The sequence below is a fragment of the Canis lupus genome, chromosome 21 (genome assembly GCF_003254725.2).
Source record: "Canis lupus dingo isolate Sandy chromosome 21, ASM325472v2, whole genome shotgun sequence".
Lineage (NCBI taxonomy): Eukaryota > Metazoa > Chordata > Mammalia > Carnivora > Canidae > Canis > Canis lupus.
Genome location: NC_064263.1, coordinates 7,943,129 through 7,966,693, shown reverse-complemented (window position 1 = coordinate 7,966,693; position 23,565 = coordinate 7,943,129). Strand labels below are relative to the sequence as shown.

The following is a 23,565-nucleotide window of genomic DNA, read 5'->3' as shown; positions in this document are numbered from 1 at the left end:
TTTTTATAATCTAGAACACAGAATATGACACTGGTTTAGGTAAAAAGACCATTTTAACAGTGGCATTGTACACAATTCTGTGTTGTTGTGAATGCAGCTTAAGAGGATACTGACCTGAAATTCACAATTTTACTGAAAAACTTACTTCAGTTGCTTTTGAATATCCCTAAAAGAGAAGTCTTTCATTCTATTTCAGAGTGAGATGGAACAAATACAAATAATTGCCTTCTGCTTGCCATGCTGCAGTACAGTAGCCTTTCGATTAAGAATTAATCTTCAAAAGAGGACGTGTAACTCCTGTCCCCATCTATCTCTCTGTTGTAGGGAACACTGGGAACACATTTAAGATTGAACCGGTCCTGGGCATCATCACGGTTTCCAAAGAGCCAGACATGACAACAATGGGTCAGTTTGTTCTGTCAGTAAAAGTCACGGATCAGGGTTCCCCACCAATGTCTGCCACCGCAATTGTGCGCATTTCTGTTACCATGTCTGATAATTCTCACCCCAAGTTCACTCACAAAGACTACCAAGCAGAAGTAAATGAAAATGTTGATATTGGAACATCAGTCATTCTCATCTCTGCCATCAGTCAATCTACCCTCATTTATGAAGTCAAAGATGGAAACATTGATGGGATCTTTACTGTAAATCCATATTCTGGAGTCATCACCACCCGGAAGGCCTTGGATTACGAGCGTACTTCCTCTTATCAGCTAATCGTTCAGGCCACTAACATGGCAGGAATGGCTTCCAATGCCACAGTCAATATTCAGATTGTTGATGAAAATGATAATGCCCCAGTTTTTCTCTTTTCTCAATATTCGGGCAGCCTCAGTGAGGCTGCCCCAGTCAATAGCATTGTCAGGAGCTTGGATAATAGCCCACTGGTCATTCGAGCCACTGATGCTGACAGCAACCGGAATGCTCTGCTAGTCTATCAAATTGTGGAGTCCACAGCCAAGAAGTTCTTCACAGTGGACTCCAGTACAGGTGCAATCAGAACAATTGCCAACTTGGACCATGAAACTATTGCCCATTTCCATTTTCATGTGCATGTGAGAGACAGTGGCAGCCCCCAGCTCACTGCAGAGAGTCCTGTTGAAGTCAACATAGAGGTAACAGATGTGAATGATAACCCACCTGTTTTCACTCAGGCAGTGTTTGAGACTGTCTTACTTCTACCTACCTATGTTGGAGTGGAGGTTCTGAAAGTTAGTGCCACGGATCCTGACTCCGAGGTGCCCCCGGAACTAACATATAGCCTGATGGAAGGCAGCTTGGATCATTTTTTAATGGACTCAAATAGTGGAGTACTCACCATAAAAAACAACAACCTCTCCAAAGATCACTACATGTTGATAGCTAAGGTGTCTGATGGAAAGTTCTATAGTACGTCCATGGTCACCATCCTGGTTAAAGAAGCCATGGATAGTGGCCTCCATTTTACACAAAGCTTTTACTCGACCTCAATCTCAGAGAACAACACTAACATAACCAAAGTCGCTATTGTCAATGCCATTGGAAATCGCCTTAATGAGCCTTTAAAATACAGCATCTTAAACCCAGGAAATAAGTTCAAGATAAAATCTACCTCAGGGGTAATTCAGACCACTGGAGTCCCCTTTGACCGTGAAGAACAAGAGTTATATGAGCTGGTGGTGGAAGCTAGCCGTGAGCTAGACCATCTGCGTGTGGCTAGAGTGGTGGTCAGGGTTAACATTGAAGACATAAATGACAATTCTCCAGTCTTTGTGGGCCTCCCTTACTATGCTGCTGTGCAGGTTGATGCTGAGCCTGGCACTCTGATTTACCAGGTGACAGCCATTGACAAAGATAAAGGTGCAAATGGAGAAGTGACCTACGTCCTACAGGATGACTATGGCCACTTTGAGATTAATCCTAATTCAGGGAACGTTATTTTAAAAGAAGCATTCAACTCTGACTTGTCCAACATTGAGTATGGAGTCACCGTCCTAGCCAAAGATGGTGGAAAACCCTCTTTATCCACATCTGTAGAACTTCCCATCACAATTGTCAACAAAGCAATGCCCGTGTTTGATAAGCCCTTTTATACAGCATCCATCAATGAAGACATAAGAATGGACACCCCCATTCTAAGCATCAATGCCACCAGTCCAGAAGGCCAAGGCATCATATATATCATTATAGATGGGGATCTTTATAAACAGTTTAACATTGACTTTGACACTGGGGTCCTAAAAGTCGTTAGTCCTTTGGATTATGAAATTGCCTCTGTTTACAAGTTGACAGTAAGAGCCAGTGATGCCCTTACTGGTGCCAGGGCTGAAGTCACCGTTGACTTGCTGGTTAATGATGTAAATGACAATCCCCCTATTTTCGATCAACCCACATACAATACAACATTATCAGAAGCATCTCTCATTGGGACTCCTGTTCTGCAAGTTGTCTCTACTGATGCAGACTCAGAAAATAATAAATTGGTACATTATCAGATTGTCCAGGATACTTATAACAGCACAGATTATTTTCACATAGACAGCGCAAGTGGCTTAATCCTGACAGCACGGATGCTGGACCACGAATCAGTGCAACACTGCATTTTGAAAATCAGAGCAACAGATAATGGCTTCCCATCACTGAGCAGTGAGGTCTTGGTTCATATCTATATCTCGGACATAAATGACAACCCTCCTATTTTTAATCAGCTCATTTATGAATCATATGTGAGCGAATTAGCCCCCCGGGGCCACTTTGTAACTTGCGTTCAAGCCTCTGATGCAGACAGCTCTGATTTTGACCGCTTGGAATATAGCATTTTATCTGGGAATGACCGAACAAGCTTTTTGATGGACAGCAAGAGTGGTATCATCACCCTGTCCAACCACCGGAAGCAACGGATGGAGCCTCTTTACAGTCTCAATGTATCAGTCTCTGATGGGTTGTTCACTAGCACTGCACAGGTGCATATCAGGGTACTTGGGGCTAACCTGTACAGTCCTGCCTTTTCCCAAAGCACCTATGTAGCTGAGGTGAGAGAGAATGCAGCTGCTGGGACAAAAGTAATTCATGTTCGAGCCACGGATGGGGACCCTGGGGCATATGGGCAGATAAGCTACGCCATCATCAATGACTTTGCCAAGGATCGATTCCTCATAGACAACAATGGACAAGTCATCACAACAGAAAGGCTCGACCGGGAAAACCCTCTGGAGGGAGACATTAGTATTTTTTTGAGGGCCCTCGATGGTGGTGGGAGAACGACTTTTTGCACTGTGAGAGTGATCGTTGTGGATGAGAATGACAATGCTCCACAGTTTATGACAGTGGAATACAGAGCCAGTGTCAGGGCAGACGTTGGAAGGGGCCACTTGGTCACTCAGGTTCAAGCCATGGATCCAGATGATGGAGTAAATTCAAGGATTACTTATTCTCTATATAGTGAGGCCTCAGTCTCAGTGGCTGACCTCCTTGAAATCGATCCTGACAATGGCTGGATGGTCACTAAGGGTAATTTTAACCAGCTGAAAAACACAGTGCTATCTTTCTTTGTCAAAGCCGTAGATGGGGGCATTCCAGTAAAGCACTCCCTCATTCCTGTCTATATTCATGTCTTGCCCCCTGAAACACTCTTGCCTTCATTCACCCAGTCTCAGTATTCTTTTACTGTTTCAGAAGATACAGCGATTGGGAGCACTCTGGACACCCTGAGAATTTTGCCCAGTCAAAATGTCAGGTTCAGCACAGTTAATGGGGAACGGCCAGAAAATAACAAAGGGAGTGTCTTCATTATAGAGCAGGAAACAGGTACAGTTAAGCTCGACAAACGCCTTGATCATGAAGTCAGCCCAGCATTCCACTTTAAAGTAGCAGCCACTATACCCCTGGACAAGGTAGACATTGTGTTTACTGTGGATGTGGATATCAAGGTACTGGACCTGAATGACAACAAGCCAGTCTTTGAAACTTCCAGCTATGAGACAATCATAATGGAAGGGATGCCTATTGGCACCAAACTCACACAGGTGAGAGCCATCGACATGGACTGGGGAGCCAATGGGCAAGTCACTTACTCCCTGCACTCGGATTCTCAGCCTGAAAAGGTAATGGAAGCCTTTAATATTGACAGCAACACAGGCTGGATCAGTACCTTAAAGGACCTGGATCACGAGACAGATCCCACCTTCACCTTCTCTGTGGTGGCCTCCGACCTCGGAGAGGCCTTTTCTCTTTCATCCACGGCTTTGGTATCTGTCAAAGTGACGGATATAAATGACAATGCACCAGTCTTTGCCCACGAGGTTTACCGAGGGAATGTGAAGGAGAGCGATCCTCCTGGCGAGGTGGTAGCCGTCCTCAGCACCTGGGACAGAGACACTTCTGACATTAATCGCCAAGTGAGCTACCATATTACGGGTAAGTCAGCCACCTTGGCTTTCACTCTGTGTGCTCTGCTTTCTCAAGAAAGGTGGGAAGTGCCCGGGGGTAAGAATCAGAGAGAAGAAGGGAAATGAGATGGGGGTTGAGAGTAATGAACTCTCTGGGCTGAGTAAAAGATCTCTCGGCACAGTTTTTCCGTTGTTGGTTGTTGCTAACTCAGCCTTAGTTTGGAGTTCATTCGTTTGCCTGTGGCAGGTTATCAAGATTGGTACCCAGTCCTTGAGCCACTTTACTATTTAAAAAGGAGGCCAGCCAACTATCTCAGTTAAAGAAATTAATATAACAGCTTTTTTGCAGGAAGGGGCATATATTTTTAACTACATTCCTATTTCTTATATTGGTAAGAAAAACAAATCACTGATCCCAGTAAGCTTCACTTACTAGTTTTGCCTGGTAGTGAGAAGTCCTCCTATGTATGCACATGTACACACCTATACAAATTAAAGGGCATGGGAGGGGGGTGCCTGGGTGGCTCAGTCAGTTAACCATCCGACTTGATTTTAGCTCAGATCATTTTCCCAGGGTGGTGAGATCGAGCCCCACATCAGCTTCCATGCTCAGTATGAGTCTGCTTGAGATTTTCTCTCTGCCCCACCCACGTGGTCTATAAATAAATAATAATTAATTAATTAATAAATAAAATCTTAAAAACAAATTAAAGGTCAGGGTTTGACCTTTTGCTAAAAATCTTAAGTTGTGATTCTGAACCAGTTTTCTTGGATCCCTTTTCATCTTTCCAAATAGTAAGTAGTGGTTCAGTGGAAAAAGCCAAAATAGACAACAAATGAGATCACCCAGAGTGGACAAAACGATATCATCATTGCTCTAAGGGGCAGAGGGTTTCATGTTGGTGTCACTGATCAGAGGTAGCTTCCTGGGGGTGACTGGCTTTAAACTACAAGTGGGAAGGTTGGTGGCTTAGGAGCAGGCTTCCTAAAAACTAAGGGTTTTAAAGCTAGTATTTTGATGTTGTGACATTCAAAGGTGGAACATAAGCAAAGTGCCAAAAGATTTTAAAGAATCCATCAATACTTGTAGTCAGGTGGCTTCCCTTTAGAAAAACTACATTATTCAAAGTGAAAAATGAATTAATTAGAATGCCCTCAGGACACAGAATCTGCTTAAGTACGTTAGTGGGAAAGTTAATTAATCACCGCAGAATAAGATCCACAGGAGAGCATATGTGTCAGTGCTTAGGAGTGCCACTCTTCTACATCTCTCCTCTCTTTTTTCTTTACAGAACTGTTTTCTTGATGGTGTTTTCTGTTTAAACTCTGTATGCATTTGTGCTTTATCTGATGCCTTCTTTCTTTTTCATTAAAATGTATATTTCTGCAGAAAAGACGTGAGCAATAGTGGGAAGGGAAGAAAAGTGAGTAAAACATCACTTACATTTATTTGCATTCAGTTTCAGACAAAAAGCTTTTCATATATTCTGAGGGATACTTTTCCATTGTAAAGAGTTGCTGAATTTTCAGCTTTAATTATTTATACTTTGTCTCTGAATTGTCAATGGATGATTTAAAGGGACCATCCCATCAACTTTACCAAAGTAATGAGAACAGAGTAGCTTAAAGCTACTGTTACTATTAGCAGTGCCAACCACCAACTGATTTTAATTAGATTTAACTTTTGCTCTTGATGTAACACAACTTGGCTGTGCTGCCGCAGTTTAACAAAGGACCATTAATCATTTTATTTAACAAAAGAGGTGGGCCTGCACTGAGAACATTTAATGGAGAGGTTAAATTTGTGCATGCTAAAGTAATATTCAACTAAAGCATAATTGAATCCTAGCCAGTGGTGGAGGAAAACGATATCCCAGGGAGGACCCTGAGTCTCACCAGAGCAGGTTTCTCAACCTCCACACTGTTGACATCTGGGACTGGGTGAGTCTTTGTATTGTTGGCCATGTTGTGCATTGTAGGATGACTGGCAACATCTCTGGCCTCTACCCAAGAGACTCCAGGAGCACCACCACCACCACCACCCCCCCACCCCGTGATGTGACATTCAAAAATATCTCAAAATGTTGACAGAGGTCCCAGTGTGGGGGGTGATGCATGGCTACTCCCAGCTAAGACCACTGCCCTAGAGAAATGTGCAGCCCTCATCATTTCTTCACTGTCTGCCCACTAGGGTCCATTTATCCCATGACTGTCCCTGACTTTGAAGACCCCTGGACCGGCCCCACCCCCATGCCTTAGAATTGCAAGTGTAAACTGGCACTAAAATTTCTCTACTGGGGTGCCTGGGTGACTCAGTGGTTGAGTGTCTGCCTTTGGCTCAGGTCGTGATCCTGGAGTCCTGGGACCAGGTCCCACATTGGGCTCCCCTCATGGAACCTGCTTCTCCCTCTGCCTGTGTCTCTGCCTTTCTCTGTCATGAATAAATAAATAAAATCTTTTTAAAAATTAAAATAAATAAATAGAATAAAATAAAATTCCTCTACTTCCCCCTCAATCCCTCTGGTGGGACCAGAGTCTTTGCCTTATGCTCTTTTAAAGATTCCTTCTAGGAAGTTGAGGTGACTCCATCTTTTCAACAGTATGCAGTAGGCTTTCCTTATTCATTTGCTCATTGTTGGTCTTCCCCACTAGAATGTGAGCTCCACCATGGGGGAGTGGGGATTTTTGTCAATTTTGTCTGCTACTGCAGCCCTACTGCCTAGAATAGTGCCTTCCCCAGAGCAGGTGATAGATACTTATTGAATGCCCAATGGAACGATGAGGATCTAACCAGATTCTGGGCTTCTTGCCAGTTGTCTTGTCCAGTCTTCCTCCATGTCTGAGGTGATATCGTTTCCCTCTTCAGGATGAAGTCAATGCAGCTTTCTTCTGTGCTCCTCTTCCCACCTTGTCCTCATAGCTTTTGTCTCGGTGGAATGTACTGATATGGGCAAGTAATATTGCTGGGACCATTGTCGGTGGTTTCATATCATAAAAAGCTGTTCCACTTCATCTCTTCTTCTTTTCCTCTGCTATCACCGGCTTCTCTCTGATAAATTTCATCTAATTGCAGTGATTATCTTTGAACTGCTCCCTCTCATGACCCCTCGTTAGGGCTATTTAATACTAATGGGTCTTCTTCTGTCACGCAAACTTTTCTCCCCCAAACCCCAGTGCGTGTAAGACCAGCACAGCTGTATGAGAAAGCCATCATTAAAAGATTCCTTAATAGAACTCACTGCCTTCCCTTGATTGCATAATCAACAGCTAATGAAATTGTCTTGGTAACAAGAGCTATAGTGTACTACATCCTCTCTTGAGACAAAGTGGAAAGACAATTGTATCATCCCGGGAAGAGGATTGATTGTTCACAGTTTGAATTTGATTGTCCTTCAGGGGCACTAAACAAGAGATCATCTCCAGCTTCTCTAAGTGCATTTTATTCTCGGAAAGTTACTGTTTTACGTTCCTCAGAAGCCAAGCATATAAATATCATGCTTTGTTGCAAGAGAATCAGAAGAAAGTGACTGTCAATTTTTTTTTCAGTTTTGTAAATGATACAGTCAGAGGGGCAGCTGGGTGACCCCACATAGGCTTCTCCCCGGAGGTGTAGATCAAAGCCTTTCATTGCACATCTTCAAAAATGCTTTTTTCACTACAGGAGGGAACCCCCGAGGAAGGTTTGCCCTGGGCCTGGTGCAGAGTGAGTGGAAGGTCTATGTGAAGAGACCTTTAGATAGAGAAGAACAAGACATTTACTTCCTCAATATCACTGCCACCGATGGGCTTTTTGTCACACAGGCCATGGTGGAAGTGACTGTTAGTGATGTGAATGACAATAACCCAGTGTGCGATCAGGTGAGATTTGCGGATATATCTCGGATGTATTGCTGCTTTTTACTCTGCCTTTCTAAAATTAAATCAAAACCCATTTCATTTTTCGCCTAAGGGCCAGGCTACTTTCTTCTCTTAACTCCTTAAGTTAGTGAGCTCCAGTTGGATGCAAGAGGATAGGAAAAAGCATAGGTAGCAAGTTCAGGTACCTAATTTTGCCCACCCACCCCCCAAAAAAAACAAAAACAAAACCATAAGTCTTAAAATTAAATAGTGTTTAAGGAATCATACAGGGCCTTAGGACTTACTCTGTCGAAATCACTGATTTCATGAAAGAAAAATGGACCACTTATAAGCATAAGTTTACTAAGTGTACACAGCTGCTTAGTGGCAATATTGGTAATGAACCCAGATCTCTGAGCTCCTCACAGAGTAGCTTGTCCATCACAATACAAAACATAATAGCCAGTAAAAGGTGCAAGTATCAAATTTTATTTTCACCCTTATTGAAATTAAATCACTGTTAATTTACCTTTTCCTTACCATGTGGACCAAAAGACAATATTTGTATTCTATAGCTTGAAAAAGTCTTGCAAATGAATTTAATCCATCATACTAATGCCAGATGTGAGTAGTGACTCTTTAAGAATGGAAATATTTCAAGTAGTCAGTCATGCTTAAGAGAAAAGAGGATCATGGTCAACATGTGATATGTGTCATGGTTCCACAGGGGTGGGACTTTTGTCTGTTTTCTTCACCATTATACTCCTGGCGTCAAAGTAGTACCTACCATGTAGAGGGACTCAATCAGTATTCGTTGAATGAATGAGATTGGCTGGGAGGTAAAGCAGGGCAAAAGACATACCATGTGTCATCATCTATCATAAGACTGTTCTGTGGTGAAGGGAAAAATAGCCAAAGCTAAAATACATGAATGCTATTTTTTTTTTACATGGATGCTATTTTAAAGAAATCATTTGTAATGAGAAATGTGGCATCAGCCTCACAAATACTAAGGACTTAATTACCTTTCTTTACCTTTGCCAGGTTGCATATACAGCATTATTTCCCGAAGACATTCCATCAAATAAAATCATCCTGAAAGTCAGTGCCAAGGATGCTGACATTGGATCCAATGGAGATATTCGATACTCACTCTATGGATCTGGAAACGCTGAATTTTTTCTAGATCCAGAAAGTGGTAAGGTGGAATGTATTTTTTGGGCAAATGCCATTGTTAATCCGTGAGAGAAGTTAAACTCTCACATGGTCTCATCACCTAGTGGGTAGGTAGTGTACAAGATCCTTGATATATGCCCTGCTCTTTAGGATTCAAAGAAATACTAGTTGTACATGATGTCTGAAGATGGGTTCTCTGGACCACACAAACTGTATTTGGTTTACAAAATTTCCCCTGACTTTACTTAAATTTATTAGCATCAAGTAATTAGAAGTGTCTATTTGGTTCTCCTGTTTTTCATATCTGTGAGTTAAAGCATCTGCTTTATAAAAGAATATAGAGTTACATCACAAATATAAGTTGCAAACCAGACAGCAATGCATAGTAAGGAGAGTTTTTCTCTTTTGAAATCTTTTTGTGTTCCTTCCCAGTGCTTATTAATACACTTGTCTGGTTTTTATTAAATATTCCTGCCTAGTTTCTCCACAATTATAAGCCCTCAGATTAGCTTATATATTCAGGCAAAATCTATAAGGTCAAGGGTTATGTATGCTAAAGGCAGATGTCCCTGTTGAAGGCCAGAGCTAATGGAAAAGACATTTTTTTATGGAGGTAAATTATTTCGGTGTTGTGTACTGAATTTTTAAATGAAATGTAAAGATCGAATAATTTGCATATTTCCAATGTTGTGTTTGGTCCTCATGAATAATAACTAACTATTGAGTCTCTGATGATGGCTCCTCCCTGCCCCTCCCCTGTGTCAGCTAGGTCCTACTGGGAAGCACTTAGCCACATAGAAATATCCTACTTGTCTATATAAGCCTAGCAATTATTTATTCAAAAACTAACATTCATTGAGTACCTAGTAGACATAAAAGTACTTTATGGGATTTTTGTGGTAGGCTGCATGATGAGTAAAACAAGCCATGCCCACAAGATATTGTCAGCCAGGGCAGGAGACAGAACAGTAAGCTAATGATGATAATAATAATAGTATAATAGTAAAAGGCAGAAATAAATGAGTGCCCAGGAAGGATATTAGGGGAGTTATATGTGGGCACAGAGGAAAAAGTAGCTAATATTCCAATAAAAGGGGAAGAGGAAATGGTTTCAAAGAAGAGCTGACATTTGAACTGAGGCAGGATTCTAGTAGCCAAAGTGGGGCACTGCAGGCTGTGGTGGCAGCATGAGCAGAGAGCACAGCTCAGCTGAGGAGTGCTGTGTACAGCATTGTCACTGGTGAGAAGAGCTATGGAATGATTTGTGAGAAATGTGGTGGGAGAAAGAACTGTAGGCTGATCATGGAGGATCTTAAACACCCCACTGAAAAACCACTGGAGGTTTCTGAGTAGGAGAATGAAATAGTCCAAGCCATGTTTGAGAACTGGCTGCAGCAAGGAAGCCGTAGAAGGAAATGTTTCAGAAGTATAGATGGCTTGGTCCGAGCAATGTCTACTAATTTTATTTAAGAATGATAATATTTAATGAGTCATGCTTTTCACCAAATTGCATTTATTCACATCTGTCACTGTGCCTATTGCCACTGAAACTGGAACAGCAACCACAAAATCTCCACAGGCGCTGACACCCAGCACCAGTATAACTGTTCTGGTGGTTAAAATACAGACATAACTTACCTCTTTACCTTGCTAAATTCCTGCTGATTCAAACTCCTCAAATGTTCCCCCACCAGAATTCTCCCCCAGCAACCATAGGCCCTTCCATAGCCCTGCAAGTCAGGCTTACCCCTACACAATAGGAATCCTTCCAGACCTTGTTCTGCTAAAGCCAGCCTTGTTTTAATTGCTTTCCTCTAAAAGATGGGATGAAAAGATGTTGAGCAGAAAGACTGCCCCTTCTGGGTTTGTGGAATATTGACATGACTGACCATTAGAGAATTAAGAATTCTTGTCCATTCTCCATGCTTTTTCTGAAGATATAGCAGAAATCCAGAGACACACATAGCTTGTCTCCAGAGCAGTTCTCAAGAGGTTTCAAGGGATATGAAGATTTCCAAGGTGATAAAAGAAGGAAATTCTGATACCAAAGGTATCATAGTGGGATTAATTAATTTGAAAGCCTACACAGTCCATTTGTTATTGCATGCAGAATCCCATAAACTTTTCCCCGCTGAAATTAAAATTGAATTTGCTCTGGTTTTCAAAGTATGAGACACTTGAGCCAAATGTCATTGGCCCTTCCTGTGTTGGGGATTCTTTATATACTTGATTCTCTGCTCCTCTAAGAAAGATGGTTTTTGAAAAGCCAGACCATTTATTTTCACAGGTGAGTTAAAGACCTTGGCTCTTTTGGACCGAGAAAGGGTCCCTATGTACAGCCTGATTGCCAGGGCCACTGACGGAGGTGGCAGGTTCTGCCAATCTGACATCCATTTGATCCTGGAGGACGTGAATGATAATCCCCCTGTGTTTTCTTCCGACCACTACAATACCTGTGTCTATGAGAACACAGCCACCAAGGCTCTGTTGACCAGAGTTCAAGCCGTGGATCCTGACGTTGGTAAGTCAATTGCATGGGTGAGATGCCCCCATGTTTCTTGCACCTGACATATCTTCAGACACTACCTATCCTTTCGTTTCACCAGCCCACCTTGGTTCCTTAGCCATGAGAACACATACATTAAACCAACAACCATGTGTCAGCTCTTCCACTCTTCCATGTGTGAGAGAACTCCACAAGGTGTCCTCCTTCCTCTTTCTAGGGTTAAAGAAGCTATCCTATGAGTTTCTTTCCCTTTTAATAAAGAGTTTGGGGTTTGTTTGTTCTTTTTTAAACTTTAGAAATAAAAGCTTTTTTACTTGTCCATTCCTCCTGAGCATAGTTAAAATCCTGTGTCGTGTAGCAGGGAGAATTAATTTCCATTTCTATAAAGAATTGCAGCACATGCTCCAGCTGAAATACGACAATCTCGATTTATGGTAGTGCCCCATAGTGCAAAGAACAATTACTAAATGTGCTGCCAGTCCAATGTCAATTTTTTTTTAACTGCCATTTTCCATAGTCTTGGCCACATACATACTGATGTTACTAGGCAGAGTGAGGGTGGTGGAAATAAGAAGGAATTTGAACTAAAAGTTGCTAATAAACTTTGTGTTCAAATCCACTTTGCATAATGAGATGGTGAGTTAGAAAAGACTGGAGTTAATTGCTAGGTAGTCCTTTTGAGAATGCATAAGTTATCGAGGTGACTGCATGATGGAATGTAAATACAAAAGGGCGTATAGACGGCCTCTTGGTTGTGCATTTTAAGAGCTGTAAATCAGAGGACTGGAGAATGATGGGGTGTGTCTGCTATGCTAAACAGACCTTTATATAATTCAGTATCTTATTGCTTAATTCTGAGTTGAAAGAAAAATTATTGGACTAATGGAAAAGTAAATACATGATAATTAGTTGAAAACACACGTAGAGCCCAAGGTCTCTGCATATTTCCCCTTCAAGAAATTAGTGGCTGCTTTAAATTATTGCTTTTCCCTCATTTGCATAATTTTCCAGACTGAGAACCAACCCTTTAGAAGTCTGCATATTATATAAAACTTGGTAAAAAATGGTGAGCAGGAAAAGACTCATTTATTGATTTATAGCTATGGAATTCCTACAGATACTTTTTTTTTCCTTCGTAACTATATTTCACGTTTCTTTTGAAACAAGGCCTTAGAAACCCCCAGGTTCATGTATGTCCCTGAGCTCTGTCCACCACTGTCTTGTACAAATACTCTTTTTTAAAGGAGCATTACAAAACATTCTCTGGATTCCTATTAGCAGACTTTAGGGTGGTGGGGGTGGGGGACAGAAATTATTTGAATAAATCTTTTAATAATTTACATTTGAGGATGTGTAATTGAGCCATAGATGAAAATTTAAGATTAATTTTTATTTAAATTAAATTAAATTAAAATCCTAATTCTTTAAAATATAAATTTTTCTACTCACTTTCTTCATGAAGGAATGGGGTCAGTTCTGTGTACCAGAGATTAAAAACAGAAGGGGCCTAATTAGTGCACATGTTGTGGACAATGGAGGGTGGGCAGGATGTTACTGGCCCACAGATGTGGCTTGTGGTGAAGAACATGCAGTTAGCTCATCCTCCTTTTCACTTCTGAGTCAGCTGTCCAGGTTGGGAGTTAGGGAAGAAGAAATGACTACTTGGCCTTTAGCTGGACAGGGATGATAAAGTCTTTAAAGGACCAAAACCAGAATAATGATCTCATCAGCACCTGCTTCTGTTCATTTTCACTAATTAGCCAAAGGTTTATGTTCAGAGCTTCAAGAAGACACAGAGGTTGTGAGTGCTGCTCAGATAAAGTACAGTCCCCAGGCCATTGTATCTGCCTCAGAAAAGCTATAGCATAAGATCAGATCCTGGTTTCTTTTCAGTTTTTATACAACTCACTTAGCTATAAAAAAGAAAACTAAACTAGCAAGGAAGAACAAATGAACACATAAAAATGCAAACTAGGAAATCCAGCCATGTACCGGGCACCATACTCAGGAAGTGAGCGTGATGGTCTTGGCCAGAGCTTGCAGGGGGATTCCAACAGCTGAGACATCAGTTTAAGCTGTCATCAAACCAACATCCTCCAGAATTCCTGGGTGTCAGAGACACCTAAATGGCCTACACCATTTTCATTAGTGGCCCGATCAGAACACTTATTTTCTCAGGAGTACCATTTCTTGGTCTTTCATAAGGGACCACAGAGGAACGTGAGCTGCATACTGAGTTTGCCAGGTTGTTCAGTTGGCAGTTCATCTCAGGGCCAAATTGAACCTCTGGCCTGAAGCTAAGTTTGCACATGCATCATTAAACTGAATCCAGCCCTCTTGTATCTTTAGTTTGGCTTTTTTTTTTTTTTTTTTTTTTTTTTTTTTTTTTTTTAATGTTTGTTTATTTATGGTAGTCACAGAGAGAGAGAGAGAGAGAGAGGCAGAGACACAGGCAGAGGGAGAAGCAGGCTCCATGCACCGGGAGCCCGATGTGGGATTCGATCCCGGGTCTCCAGGATCGCGCCCTGGGCCAAAGGCAGGCGCCAAACCCCTGCGCCACCCAGGGATCCCTTTAGTTTGGCTTTTATAGTGTTTGAAAAAGTTTGACTTAGCTGTCAATAAAGGTCAAATTTTTATTCAAAATTTCAATTTCTGACATTTTATAAAAACAGTAACAGCCCTCAGAAAACTCCGCAATTTCAGGTACACACTCCCACAGTGGCAGGAGCTGAAGAAGTAGCAGCTGCCTTTTTGATAACAGCTAGCACTCACCAACCCTATTTCCAGCCACCTCGCTTATTTATGTTACTGCCTGACACCTGGGCCCCTTTGGGACAAGATAAGAGCTTATTTAAAAAAAAAAAAAAAAAAAAAAAACTTTTATTTTGAAAGAATAATAGATACACAGGTAGTTGCAAAAAAAATTTTGCAGAAAGTCACATATACCTTTCACCTAGCACTTTTTCCCAATGCGGACATCTTGCGTCACTGAAATACAGTATCCAATTTGGTGTTTGTGCGCGCGTGTGTGTGTGGTTCTATACAATTTTATCACTTGTTCAACTTCATGTAACCACCATCACAGAGCTCCCTCCTGCCACCCCATCATAGCCACACCAACCTCCTCCTGGCACTTCCTTCCCAATCTCTACCCCCCAACATCCACTAATCTCCATATCTGTAATTTCATATACATTATTTAAAAGAAATTATATAGTTTGTATTTTTGAGATTGGCTTTTTTTACTAAAAAAAAATCCATCTCAGTGTTCATTCCCTTGAGATTTACCTCAATTGGATTTTGATCCTAGTAAAGAACATGGACTCCATTTTTGTAAATGAGAGGGCTATTTGGTTCATGAAACTTCTTTTGTTAAGCATATTCCTTTACCTGAAGTTATAAATTATATTTCATCACTATTTGGCTACAGTATATACTAAGCCATTATAAATTACAGAGAAAAGACATGGGTATATTCCTGTGAAATCTGATTCCATAACTTCATGAAGTCAAAGCTTATATAAGGACTTGCTAATCTTTCATATCCTGATTTTCTAATTTGAGAAAATATTACTGGTTTTAGCCAAATACCTCTCTTTTATGCAAAATTCATTATTCATAATAAAACCACACTAATGTTGGAGTAACTGCCTAAGTTAGGAACCAAATCAAAACAAAGGAGAGCTGCCTGGGTGGCTCAGTCGTTGATCCTTTGGCTCAGGTCATGATCCTGGGGTCCTAGGATTGAATCCCACATTGGGCTCCCCACAGGGAGCCTGCTTCTCCCTCTGCCTGTGTCTCTGCCTCTCTGTCTGTGTTTCTCATGAATGAATAAGTAAAGTCTTTTAAAAAAACAGAGAAGAGCAAGATAATTTCAACACCCATTTTACAAGCTCTAAAAAATAGCATGGCAACTATCTAGATTTTAGCACTAAAGTCTTAGTCTTCCTGTAAAATGGAAACATCCTCAATCCCATAAGCTAATGACATGACTTTTTGACCTAACATGCTTAAAAATATAGTACTTTGAGGAAAGATTGGGGGTCCTTTGGTTGTACTACGTCTTTGGGGTTAATATCTTACTACTTAGTCTGCCTCTCATAGGTGGGATTTGTGTCCAGCTTCCTAATTTTGAGGGTTTTCTGAGCTAGCAAAGGAAATATGCAATGATGAAGATCAGAGCTAAGGTCTGTGACCATTTTAGGCAAAGTTATATGAAAATAAAATGTAAACGTGCTCTGCAAAATATGTTATAGCTCATGATTTATTGAGAGGGCAATTTCCAGATATTTGAGATGCAAGAGGACATATTTTTCCTCTTACGGACCAGGGACATAAAACAAGGAAATCTTCTAATAAGCCACTCACTTATTCCTTTCCTATGAAAATTTCCTGCAAGGTTTGGAACTTCTTTTAGGAATTTCAGAGAAACTTGAGGGGTTCATAACATGCGTTATAATTATGTTCCATTGAATTTAACAGAAATTTAGTGAGAAAAAAAAAAAGAAATTTAGTGAGTAGCTAGGTAGAAGACACTACAGAAGGAACTACAAGATTCTCAAAGATCAGGAATGTGCAGTGACAGACCTCAGGTCATTTGCAGGAATGAAAAACATGAGTCAGGAACACACATACCTTTAACAAAAGGCAGAGCTCCCAGAATAAACAGGATTTCAACAAGCAGAGGTAGGAAGACAGGAACCATGAGGATAAAGTTGTGAAGCTGAGAACATGTGGACCCGACTCAATAATTGGGAGAGTATCATGTCATCCAGCATATTGAGAAGTAAATGAGATGAGAAAAGTAGTCTGGGCCCGACTGTGGTGGCTCACACAGGCCAGGGATTATGTGCTTAAACCAATAAGTGGAAAAGAGCCACTGAGCACTTTTGAGAAAAGAACTCATCAATTCTGGGTTTAGGAAATGCTAATCTGATAAAAGGCTCTAAAATGAGGGTGAGGAAAGTTCCAGAAGGGTATTGAAAAAGACTATAAGGGCCAAAATTAGAGTGGTGGCTTTGGGATTTAAAAGGAAGGAGGCATGTCCATGTCTAACACCCACCCAACATGACTCCAATGGGGTGGGAGGGAAGGGGACAGGTGGGAGGGGTCAGCCCTGCCCACTAGCACAGTAGCAGAAGCCATGGCTGGACCTCTTAGCCAAGCCATATCAGTGCACCCACAGCTGTCACAGCCCAGCCATATAGTCCCACAAGGGGGACATCCCTAGAGTGCTTGGTCCTGGGCACCAGCAGGAGCCTTCTACATAAGGCCACTCCTTCAAGCGTGGGAGACACAGCTGATCCACCTAACATAAAAACAAACACAGAGAGGAGCACCTGGATGCCTGAGTCAGTTAAGTGTCTGCCTTCTGCTCAAGTCATGGTCCTGGGGTCCTAGGATCACACCCTGCATCGGACTCCCTGATCAGCAGGGAGTCTGCATCTCTCTCTTTCTTGATCTCCCCCCCTCCCTCAGCTCATGTTGTTTCTCTCAAATACATAAATAAAATCTTAAAAAAAAAGAAAACAAAGAACAAGACAAAATGAGATGGCAGAGAATATGTTCCAAATGAAAAAATAAAACAAAGATTCAGAATTAAAAGAAACAGATAAGCAATCTACCCTGATAAAGAGTTCAAAATAGTGGCCAAAAAATCCTCACTGGACTGAAGAGTCCAGAAAGGATGAAGACAGTGTGAACTTTAACAAAGAAATAGAAAATATAAAAAAGAACCAATCATAGTTGAAGGATACAATAACTGAAATGAAAAATACTCTAGAAGGAATCAACAGCAGATTGGATGATGAACGGATCAGTGAGCTACAAGACAGGGTAATGGAAAATACCCAAGCTGGACAGACAGAAAGAAAAAAAGAATTTTAAAAGAATGAGCATAGTTTTAAGCAATCTCTGGGACAACATCAAGCATACTAACATTTGCATTACAGGAGACTCAAAAGGAGAAGAGAAAGAGAAAGGGGTAGAAAACTGATTTGAAGCAATAATAGCTGAAAATGTCTATAACTGAGGAAAAGAAACAGACATCCAGGTCCAGGAGGCACAGAAAACCCCCAACAAGATGAACCCAAAGAAATCCACACCATGACATATAATAATTAAAATGTGCAAGGAGTTTGCTCCAAGTGCCAGAAGAAACATGAGAGGAAGTCACCAAGAAATGAGGAGGATAAATGCCTCACCCACTGAGGGCTCTGCAGGCATTACATTACTGAGCGGGTACAATTGGTAGAGTGAATTAATAGAAAATACAGAAATTGTTTCTCAGCATCTTCCAGAATGATGCCTTTCACTCTAAAGTTAATAGTTAGGTCCTCATATTAACCTCATATTAGAGAACAGGAAATAGAGAAAAGTGATCTTGTGGGAGAACTTTCCAATTTTTACTCAAATGTTTGTATTTCCATAGCCCTCATATTTCTTAATTTTGCACTGCCATTCACTGTGATAATGTAAACTTGCTGTCCATGTTGGGGGTTTATTTTCTGAATATTTAATGAGGGAGTTGGTATCATGACTTCTGTACTGTGCTGTGCTCTCATGGAGCAGATACTAGAATAAACTTGGGTTTTCGAAGTATCAGTCTTGGCAGAGGAAATAAATGGCTGGCCCAGTATCTTGAAGCATTATTTGCTCTGAGAGGATAGCTCCTTATGAAGGAGCAGATTATTTATCTGAGAGTAATGTTCATAAAAATAACCCATGAGAGCTATTAAACAGAGGTCTTTCAGACCAAACTACATTAAATGAATCTCTCCAGTTGTTTTTTTTTTTTTTTAATCTCTTCTGACTCATCCTAGCTTTGTGCATATGCCCCTTATTGAGAACCATGAAAAGGGACTTGGGAAGCAAAGTGAAGAGAGGAGATAAGTTCTCAGCAAAGTGTTATGGATTAGGTACTAGAACCATGACAGAAATGCATGCTGAGAACTCTGGGTTAGTGGTTTCCTGCATCTTTATGGGACAAACTCCAAGGGAGTGTCATTCACACCAATCTATAAGGATCTCACTGCATGCTCACATGGCATTTCCTTGGTATGTGCAGTAGAGAGAGAAACAATATTCTGTTTTCCTCTTCTTATAGACCATGAATCTTAGATTAGGACCCCATCCTTATGACCTCATTTAACTTAATATCTCCTAAAAGCCCCATCTCAGATCCCTGGGTGGGTAAGGGGTGTAGCGCCTGCCTTCAGCCCAGGGCATGATCCTGGAGTCCCGAGATTGAGTCCCACTTTGGGCTCCCTGCATGGAGCCTGCTTCTCCCTCTGCCTTGTCTCTGCCTCTCTTTCTGTCTGTGTGTCTCTCATGAATGAATGAATAAAATCTTTGAAAAGAAAAAAAATTAAAAAATAAGCCCCATCTCCAAATACAGTCACATCAGGATTAGGTCTTCAGCATATGAGTTTTAGAGGGACACAATTCAGTGTACAGCACTCTGTCACTCTCCTGTGGATCACTCACCTTGGTGAAGAGAGCTATGATATTTGAGGCAGGCCTATGAGAGGCCCACATGACAAGGGACTGAGTCTCTATTAGCAACTAGATGAGTGAGCTTGAAAGTGGACCACCCACCCCCGTTTGAGCCTTCAGATAAAACTGCATTCCCACGCAACAGGGAAATGAGAAACCATGGGCCATAGCCAGCCAACTAAGCCACGCCTGGATTCCTGCCCCCACAGAAACTGTGACATACTAAGTATGTGCTGCTTCATGCTAAGTTCTGGGGTAATTTGGCATGGAGTAATAGAGAACTAGCATATTAATGCAAGTGTGTGGCCTTTGGAATTATGTCCACATATCCTTAAGAATCCCTTGCTATAGTCATTATCCTCCCACAGGCTCCACTCTGTGAGGAAAAAGCGCTCTGATGCAGGTCAGTGGCAATTAAAACAGGGCCCTCCCTCAAGAAGGAGTGGTTCAGACAATTTGGGAACAGGCTGCTTCGACATGGCAGGGTGAGTGGTGATGGCTAGCACATTGGCTGCTCCTTGTTGCTATTCTTGTGGTTTCCTGGATTCCTCCTGGGGCAGTAGGCCCACTTCTGTGTATCATACCCTAGAAGATCTTGGAATGTCACTCTGAAAAGGCCCTGAAACAAAATCCAATCCAAAACTTTTTTTTCCAGGTGAGGAAACTGAGGCCCCTAGATAGAGTCCTATCCAAGATGACTTTCTTAGTGGCAGAGCAGGATCTAAAAGGAGGGTATCCTGACATCTCAGTCCAAGGCTCTTTTCTATATTCTAGTAATTTTTGCCAGAAGATGTTCCAAGAGGGATTCAATTCTGATTCAACCTGTCTGCTCTTAAGGACCATCTATTCTATGTCTTTCCTAATGCCTTAGAGCTTGTCACCTCTAAGCTGCATAGGTCAGTGATTTTAATGTGTTTTTTTTTCTTCCCCAAAGCTCTGTTATTCTCTAAAGTATTAAATCTCTGAAGGTAGCTGAGGGACTATTAAAATGTTCATAAAAATTAAATAATCCCTCTAAAGACAGTGAGACATAAGCCATTTCTGGAGCATTTGTGGTTGAAACTCTTTGTAGTAGATATCAAAAATTTTAATGTCATGTTTGAAGCCTTTCTCCAGAGATCCCAAAACAGACACCTGTAATCTTCCTATGGCAGAAGAGCTGTTGATATTCTCAGCACAGATGGAGAAAACGAGCTTCAAAAAGATTAGGTTGCTCCTTTCAAGCTATCTGGTCAATGGAAGAGGTCCTGAGCAAAGATCTCCATGGCCCCATTAAACCCTGAATTCTTGACCTCCCACCAGCATCAGGATACCTTCTGCAGTCACACCTGTGACTAGATGGTGGACTGTGGCACCCCATCCCATCCTTGTCACATTGGCCTGTCACTTTGGGAAACAACATCATACTGTGGCTTTGGGAGGAGACAGATTAAACATTCCAGTTCCAGCCTCTATTAACTATCTAACCTTAACTAAGTTCCTCCTCCCTTTTGAACCCCAATTCAGGGAGAAATTCTCCTCCCTGGAGAAATGGAGATATGAATTCCTTGTTTTCCCACCAGACAATGAGCTCTTGGAGGGCCTGGGACACCAGCTTCTGCACCAACCACCCAATACCTGCTCCCTACCTGTATGCTAAACTGCCAAGTTGTTGAGAAAACAACATTAGATATTCCATGTTAACTCCCTAATATTATGTCTGGTGTGTATGTAGGTTCCTTTTGCCAGAGGCTTTCACTCACAGAGTCTGGACTATGTCATGGAGGAAGCCTCAGACACTGAAAATTACTTTCTCCAGGCCCACTGGAGAGAATGTGAGTGCTTTATATCACATAGAGCTTAATTTGGGAATATGAGATGACCCTCTATACCTAAGATTTTAGGATCCCTTCAGTTGATTAGAGCCCTAGGACCTACCGCCTCCCAAATTCCAGGATCCAAGAATAGAGAAAAAATAACAGTCAGACAAACCAGTTCCCTGGCTGTCCATGAGAATCCCTTTGGGAGCTTTTAAAAATAAACAGGCAAAAATAAATAAATAAATAAATAAACAAACAAACAAACAAACAAACACAAATAAGCAAGTGCTCCACGTCCAAAATCTGATTTGGAAAGCCTGGAATAGGACTCGATATACATTTTTTTCCCCTCAAAATGACTGTGATACCTTTTCTGGTTTAGAAGACTTTGCATCTGACACATATGAATTGTTATCATTATTATGGTTTTTAAAATCCTATTTCTTCCAGCATCACTTGGGTGGCTCAGTCAGGTTAAACATCCATCTCCTGATTTCAGCTCAGGGTCATGGGATCATGAGATCAAGCCCTGAGTCAAGAGCCTATGCATGGAGCCTACTTTAGATTCTCTCTCTCTCTCTCTCTCTCTCTCTCTCTCCTTCTCCTGCCACCCCACTCGCAGGCCCATTCTCTCTCAAAAATGAATGAATCAATCAGTCAATCCAGTTTCTTCCAAGTACAGGGTCAAAACAAATGAAATAGCTAATTCCTTCCAGAAAGAAATATCTTAGTGAAGGGTTTTGGCAATTGCCATCTATGGGCAGGGAATTCTGATTTCTAACTGTGAGTGGTGGTGTGATTCATTCCAATGAGGATGCTCACCCATTCCCATGCTGCTTCATTCCTGGATGCTACAGGGTTGGTTAACAGGCCGTTGAGCTCCTCTGTGGGTCAGTCCCCATCCAGCATGCAGCAATGAGGACAGGTTTACGGGAGTGCTGGTGTCCTGGGGAATTTCCACCTAGTCCTGGGCATTTTGTGCAGACACCACAGACCACCCCACTTTGACTTCCTATCTCTGCAGGGTATGTTGAGGCTCAGTGGAGTGTGCCTATCAGCTTTGCCACAGGTTACTCACTGTCATTTCACCTTGTGACACCTCCTTGACAGATGCAATTATGTTGTCCATCATCTGTGGTGAGCTCTTTAAATAACTTCTCACATGTTATGAAATGCTTCTCACTGGGACAGCCTCTTCATCTCACTCCTCTGGTCTCCCTCCTTCTCTCTGCTAATTCACCCATTAACCTACACCCAGCTTTTCATTTACTCCAGCTCTAATTGTGTATAACAGCTTTGGTAATAGGCTAGCGGTTCTGAAAATAGACAGCTTTGGCTCCTGCCATTCTAAACTTCTCGTTTAGCAATTCTGAGCCATTTTGCCCTTCTCCAAGCACCCAATATCATCATTCTTTACTTCGCATGTGTTCACTTCACCCAAAATGCCCCTTCTTCTCATCACTTCTATACTTTGTACTCTCGACAACTCCTATCTTTCCTTCATGAATCAGTTGAGTTGTTTTCTTCCCTGAGAAATGTCCCTTGGCTGTTACTCTCCAATAATCAACTATATCCATGCTTGTCTCCTGAGAGATGGGAAACTTTGAGGGGCTATGATTCTTCTGTGCATCCTCAGTGCCTGAGGATTTATTGGATGGAAGTGATTCATTGGATAGATGAATGATTGATCCAGTGGTCGTACATATTGACCCACTTAGGAAATATTTTTAGTGTTATCACTGGTCACCCAGTGTAGAAGTTCTATGCACCAATAAAGATGAAGTTTTGAGCACTTTGATGAATTACACTTGACTGTCCCAGGCTTAGCAAAGTGCCAAGTCATAAATGGTAGGGAGGTTTATGCCCAGATGGGTTGCAGCCTTTGAGGTATCAAGAAAATGGTGTCACTCACCAGCACAGCCAGCTATATGGGAGTACATACAGCCTTTGCAGGTATACAGACCCCTTGCTTAGAAGGGCTTCATGATGTTTTAATGCTCTGCTGTGGCTATGCTGAACTTCACAACCTTTTTTAAAACAAGGGGCCCCTCATTTTTCTCTTTCTAAGAACCTCACAATCATGTTGCCAGTGCAACCCAGCAGAGCTGGTGCCAGCCCAAATGGTGAGTCCCCAGGAAGTCAATGGAATTATCGGGATCTCCCTGATTCTATGACTGGGGCTACATTTTGTCCTTTTTGACTATTCAAAGATCTCCAAGATTCTTGACCCCAAAGTTGGTATTTTGCCTGGGGTAATGTGCCAGGGTTAGTCATCACTCAATGAAAACTTGTAAAAGACACTTAAACAGAAATAATCAGAGAGTCTACTTAAAATGTAACTTGAAAAATAATTGCAATTCTATGGACCTCCTAATGGCAACTT

At 41.6% G+C, this 23,565-nt stretch overlaps 1 protein-coding gene across 2 annotated transcripts in view; it reads left to right on the top strand.

Moving 5' to 3' along the window:
- Nucleotides 1–23,565, top strand: part of FAT3 (FAT atypical cadherin 3) — a 646,715-nt gene that overhangs the window by 552,432 nt on the left and 70,718 nt on the right. For both annotated transcript variants that reach the window (XM_025419331.3, XM_025419329.3), the window contains exons 10-13: nucleotides 325–4,398; nucleotides 8,032–8,228; nucleotides 9,252–9,405; nucleotides 11,671–11,904. In XM_025419331.3, coding sequence (XP_025275116.3) covers nucleotides 325–4,398; nucleotides 8,032–8,228; nucleotides 9,252–9,405; nucleotides 11,671–11,904 — 4,659 coding nt within the window. The remainder of the gene's footprint in view (nucleotides 1–324; nucleotides 4,399–8,031; nucleotides 8,229–9,251; nucleotides 9,406–11,670; nucleotides 11,905–23,565) is intronic.